Source organism: Carcharodon carcharias, chromosome 21 (genome assembly GCF_017639515.1).
Source record: "Carcharodon carcharias isolate sCarCar2 chromosome 21, sCarCar2.pri, whole genome shotgun sequence".
NCBI lineage: Eukaryota > Metazoa > Chordata > Chondrichthyes > Lamniformes > Lamnidae > Carcharodon > Carcharodon carcharias.
In genome coordinates this window covers 11,185,915-11,191,914 of record NC_054487.1, presented here as the reverse complement: position 1 = coordinate 11,191,914, position 6,000 = coordinate 11,185,915, and the positions used below count along the sequence as shown (strand labels likewise).

The 6,000-nt window shown below is 43.9% G+C and overlaps 1 protein-coding gene across 1 annotated transcript in view; it reads left to right on the top strand.

The window, feature by feature from the left end:
- Positions 1–1,031: 1,031 nt before the first annotated feature.
- Positions 1,032–6,000, top strand: part of nrcama (neuronal cell adhesion molecule a) — a 102,122-nt gene continuing 97,153 nt past the window's right edge. Inside the window, exons 1-3 of the mRNA XM_041215796.1 lie at positions 1,032–1,043; positions 1,852–1,957; positions 3,381–3,577. Of these exons, the coding sequence (XP_041071730.1) occupies positions 3,439–3,577 (139 nt within the window). The 5' untranslated portion in view covers positions 1,032–1,043; positions 1,852–1,957; positions 3,381–3,438. The remainder of the gene's footprint in view (positions 1,044–1,851; positions 1,958–3,380; positions 3,578–6,000) is intronic.

Below are 6,000 nucleotides of genomic sequence, written 5' to 3'. Positions count from 1 at the left end.
AATGAGAGAAGATCTCATTGAAACATATAAAGTTCTGACAGACATGGACAGACTGGATTCAGGGATGAAGTTTTTTCTGGTTGGGGGGTCTAGGACAAGGGTCACAGTTCCAGGATACAGGATAGACCATTTAGGACTGAGATGAGGAGTAACTTCTTCACTCAAGGTGGTGAACCTATTGAATTCTCTACCACAGAGGGTTGTGCAGGCCAAGTCACTGAATATATTTAAGAAGGAAATAGATTTCTGGACCCTAAAGGTGTCAAGGGAATTGGGAGAGTGCAGGAGTACAGCGTTGAGATAGAGGATCAGCCATGATCATATTGAGTGGCGGAGCAGGCTCGAAGGGCTGAGTGACCTATTCCTGCTCCTATTTTCTATGTTTCTATTGCCATACCTGCTCTGTGGGTATTGATGGGATGGTCTAGCGGGAATTTTACTCATTGTCTAACCCATGCTCTTCCTGCCCTGGGAGTGTGAGAGGGGACAGTGTAGAAGGCACTAGGTGTGCTTATGAGTTTGCAGGAGTTAAGTGTAGGTTTGCGGTTTCCCAATAGCTGGCTGATGGAGGGTACTGGACACAAGCTGGTATAACCCAAACCCTCATTCAGAATCATGACCAGCAAAATAACTGCTAGCAGCAGTCAGAACAAAAGGATTTTCTATTATTTGACTCTGGTGAACGGCACAAGGCTTTGTTGTGAGACATATTTAAATCTGAGTAGCTATAAGCTTGCCTGCCTTATCCAGAGATTTTCTTCAGTTTTGTTCCACTCACATCAGTTCTGCTCCCTCAAGTAGTTCATTATGAAATAGTGAGACTCCTTCCGAAATAACTGTGTTGGTCAATCCACCTACTTCCTTGCGAGTGAACCTTTAATGGGAACCAAACCATACCCACAATAATTGGCATGTGTTATACAATAAGTGTATGGTAACAACTTTCTTCATTCTTACACTGTGTTTTCCCCCCTCTCTATAAACCTGTCCTATTCAACCTCTCTTGCTGATTCTGGGGATTAAAGCAAAAATTCTGGACGAACGTAAGTTGGTGTCATGCAAGTGTGTTCCTTTTGGTTTGAAGCATTGTACCTCGTTTGCCGTTTTAATCCCTGTGCCAGCCTTTATTGGGGTGTTCGTTGCATGTGCACAAGTTGCTCTTTGTTTTGCTGTGACTGTAAAAACGGTGTGTTCCAACAATTTACTGCTTGTGTTGTGGAATCGTGTTTGGACATCCAATAGACTTGTTCAGCCAATCACAGCTTGCCCCATCCAGCCAGAATCTAACAAAGAGGCTGTATTAGCACTGGAGGCCACTGGAATTTTGAACAGTTGGTGTTCCTCCATTGCTGATCACATGATCATTGATACCTGTTTGATTGCTGCCTGCCCCGTTTTTGAACCCCATCCATTTCTTTTGGCTGCCAACCAATAAAATGTATAAACTTTAAATCGATTTTGGAATCAAAATCCATTTTAATCACTTTACTACTATCCCTGATTGAATCTGTGAGGTAGTTAAGACTCTTTCTTCTCTCTGCCACTTCCAGCCTAGTCTGGGACTTAGCAAAGCCTGCCTGGAGCTTGGAGCTGCCTGTACAGTTGACTGGGCTTCCTAGGACACCCAGATATGTGCAGGGGATCAGAGGGACAAAGACTGAGGTAAAAGGACAAGCTGGTGGAAAGATGAACTCTCCCAATTTTGCTCCAAGTCTCTTGGTTCTGCTTGATGCTGTGGCAAATTGGCATGAACAGTATTTTGAAGTGTTTTTTTTTACAAATTGTTGTTGCCCTGTTAATATTTGAATGTTATTTAATTTATGGTTTCCAACTCTTTGCTTTTTAATCCAGTGCCGCAGCCCCCTACAATCACCCACCAGTCTCCAAAAGATTACATAATAGACCCACGGGATAACATCCTGATCCAGTGTGAGGCAAAAGGGAAGCCAGCTCCCAGGTTTGTATTGGTTATCAGGCTCACAAAATATCTTAAAGAGCAACAGATGCACATCATGATGGGAAATAAGAGCTGCTGAACTCATACAACATGTTACTTTGTCGCTTGATGCTCCTCTTATGTCCAGACTTCAGCGTTCCTCCCTCTCGCAATCTTGCTCCTCTCTTCCTTTTAGTCTGTGCACTGTTCCATTGAACCCCTAAGCTTGTCCTGGCCTGTATTCCTTCCTCAATCAGCGCCATTGGAAACAGATGAAATGGTCACCGTTCAACTCATTGCTGGTTGGTGCTATGGTGCGATTGTGTCTTGTGCCAAATGGCTGATATGTCTGGTCACATCACAGTCACTGTACCTCAGAATAAGTCATTGGGTGTGAGATGTTCTGAACGGTGCGTCAGGGGGCTGTATAAACATCACATCTTTAAGTTGAAAGTGCCATGCAGCACATTGTTTGGCCTCACCACATGTTTAACCCCTTGTAATCAAGACTCACCCTACCAGCTCTCATTGCAGCTTAGCTTTGTTTAAGACCTCCAATCTATGGAACTCATTAACCTCAATCAAACTTTGTATCACCTAATGACTTTTGATTTATCCTATCTTACTGCTTTTTTACCTTTGTACCTATGTTATGGGTTATGCCCCTTAGCTTGGCTTCACTTTTAAAAAAATAAAGTCTAGTTGACTAACTTTGCTTTAAGGCATCCTGCAGTCCCCTTCGTTGTGAGACTTACGTGACCTGGTTTTATCATTCTGCATTTCCTGTCCTACTTTTGCTGTTAATGCAGTTATTACTGAATGTATATGTTTTTCCCCAAAGTAATTGAGAAATGAATTCTGGGATTTATGCATTTTGTGACCTTGCTGAATTTTGAATGTTGCCACTTTGTGTTGGGAGAGGTCGAAATATAGGAATTTTGGCATTTGTGCTTTGCTGTATTTTATTTTTCCAGTCCTTGGAGTTCCAATTCAATTTGTACCAAGGTCATTTATGTTAATTAAGGTGTTATCTGTCTTCCTTCCAACAATTTAAACCCATCATTAATTGACTTGGTAACTTAGGCATTCATGTTAATTTGCTGCAGTGTCACCTAAGAGTGTTGGTCAAGGGGGGAGCATTGGTCAAGGCACCAGGACAACTCCCTGCTCCTCTTCCCATCTCAACCCAAAAACTACTGTTTCTCCCTCGGTACTGCTTGGAAGTGACAGCTTAGATTTTGTGCTGAAGCCCTGGTGTGGGGCACAAACCCACAACTTCTGATTCAGAGTGAAAGTGTTCCTAATGTGACCAAGACTGACATTTTTATAACACTTTTATAGGTGATGGCATGAAACCTTGGACCACGTTTACATGACATGTAAAATTGCTTTGATAATGCCACGTTTTGATTATCTGCTTTTTATTTCTCGCCGCCTTCTGTAGCTTTTCATGGACGCGCAATGGAACCCATTTCAACCTTGATAAAGACCCACGAGTGACAATGAAGCCAAACTCCGGGACTCTGCTAATTGACATTGTGGGTGGTGGGAAAGCAGAAGTTTACGAAGGAGAATATCAGTGCACAGCAAGGAATGATCGTGGCACAGCTGTGTCCAACAAAATTGTCATCCGCCAGTCCAGTGAGTAAATGTGTTGCTTCATCATTGTGTCAAGTTTCTAATTGCCTCTGAGGGACAGTAAGGAGCTGATAACCAAACTGAAAGTCACTGTATCCATCAGCAATAATAATAAAGCCACCCTTCAAGACTCAGAAACATCTCTGGTGTTACTATAGCCTTCTCACAACAATGTTACTTACTAATAGACGTTCAGCACTATAGACCTTGAGCAATGCTGTAAAAAAAGAGATATGTCGAAGCTTTTCGTCTTGTACTCATCAGGACACTTCACAAGAATACCAATAAAAGGGGAAAAAAACAATTTATACTGTATGTGAAGAGAGTGCTGATTGGTTGGCAAGTGGGCTCTGGTAGAGGTGTTGCCATGGAAAATGAACCCAAGGAAATGCCTCTGCCAATCAGAGTCCATTTGCCAACCTATCAGCACTCTCTTCACATACAGTATAAATTGTTGTTTCCCCTTTTTATTGGTATTCTTGCAAAGTGTCCTGATGATTGCAAAACGAAAAGCTTCGACATGTCTCTTTTTTTCAGCAATACTTAACATTGCTTACCTCCTGTCAAATCTACAGAAAGCATGGTATGGAGCAATTTTCAGCCTTTGTTCTAATGTTTTCTGTGTTGCTGATAAAAATTCAAGGACAATCTAAGCAACTAACATTCACACATATGAGATATGGTTTCTGGTAGGTTGACAAAATGGGTTTCTTTCTAATTCCAAAAACATATTTGTTATTGTCTGAAACAATTGGCCCATTCTAAACCTAGAAGGGGTGACAGCCCTTTCAGCTTATACTTTCAGATGGAATATTAAGAGGAAATCTTCCACCAAACTGTGCATCTTTTTCATCAAGGAAGCCATTGTATTCACAGGTAGCATTGCCTGAAAAGATCAGTAAAAGCGTGGAGTACATTGGATTAGGCAGTGGCCTCTCAGCTGTCAGCCTGATAATAGGAATTTGCCTCATAATGGGGTAGCACTAACGTGGAGATGGCACACTGAAATGACGCAGTGATGCGAAGAGATAATCAAATTGTAGAACTACACAGACAACATGCTTCTAAATGATGAGCTAATGTTTGGGATGGCAGTTTCGTCTTTCCAATGACACTTGGTCCTTACTTCTGACACATGTCATACATTAGAATACAACACATAAGAGTGTAGATTGTGACACCCGCCTAGCACTACTATGGTGGCTTGTGGGAAGGTAAATGACGATTGTGGAAGTGTGCCCCCACTGTACCCTCAATACTGTTCTTGCATCAAGCAAGAGTCTACCCCATAGTGATATATCCGAAGTCCTGCCTGATGTGTTTGAAACATTGTGGTAGGAGTAAGTCTTATTTAGGAGTAAGTCTGGCCTGCAGACAGATTAAGGAGAGGGGCAGAGATGTTTGTCTGCAGTGCTGTGCTTGCTCTGTATTGTCGGATATTGTTGGATGTTATGGTTGAGGCCTTTTCTCAGCATTGAGCGTTCAAATCCATTGTTGCGTTGTAGTTTTCCTAAACAGATTGAGATGCTTATAAATCAATACCTGTTTTGGAGGCTGTGGGTTCAATCCTCACTCTGGAGACTCAGGGCAGAATTTTCCGTGTCTGCTGACATCGGGTGTGCTTGGTGGCACGATCGGACAACATGACGAAAAGGCCAAAAATTGTGGAACCAGATTTCGACCGTCTGCTCAGCCCATCGATGGCAAGCCGCATTTCCCTCCATCAGGCGACGGGAGCTTCATTGTATTATGTCTGTATATCATTATAAGGCTAGCCTGCTGGACTCAGCCCCCAAGCTGGATTGTCCGCCTATGTTGGCGTGATTGCAGGCCAACATGTTTCGCAACTTCACATTAGTGACATGCGCCTGGTGAGCTGCTCGGGACTTCGAGGTTTGTTTGCCTTCCTTGCTTCAGGCAGCACTCGCAGTCGTCAGCGCCAGGCTTCACAGGCAGCACCACGCCACTTTTAGGGGCAATCACGGGCAGGTCTCTACCTAGCAGACCAGCCATCAGGTGAGAGGTGGCTTTGTATGGCTGCAGGGCTAGGGCTTGCTCGGGTAAGGGGGAGAAGTGGCCTCAAGCAAGGGAAGAGGCTGTAGGGTGAGGGCTTTACTGGGGAAAGGGGGTATCCCAGGGTGTGCATGGGGGCACAGGTTGACCTGTGCAAGTAGCCTCAAGATGCTGAGGAGGCAGTCTCCAGAGGAGATGAGGCCACATGGACATGGGAGGGTGTGTGTGAGAGAATGGGTGGTGATGTCCCTTGAGCTGGCAGTGAGTGAGAGGCCAGTGAATGTGTGATGGGCTTGAGTGTGTGAGTGTAGAGTGATGAGATGGTTGTCTTTCCCTGAGAGTAGGGATGAGATCATTCTTCCTTTATCTGTATTGGATGGCCAACCCCTTCTGTTCAGCATTGGCACTGACCA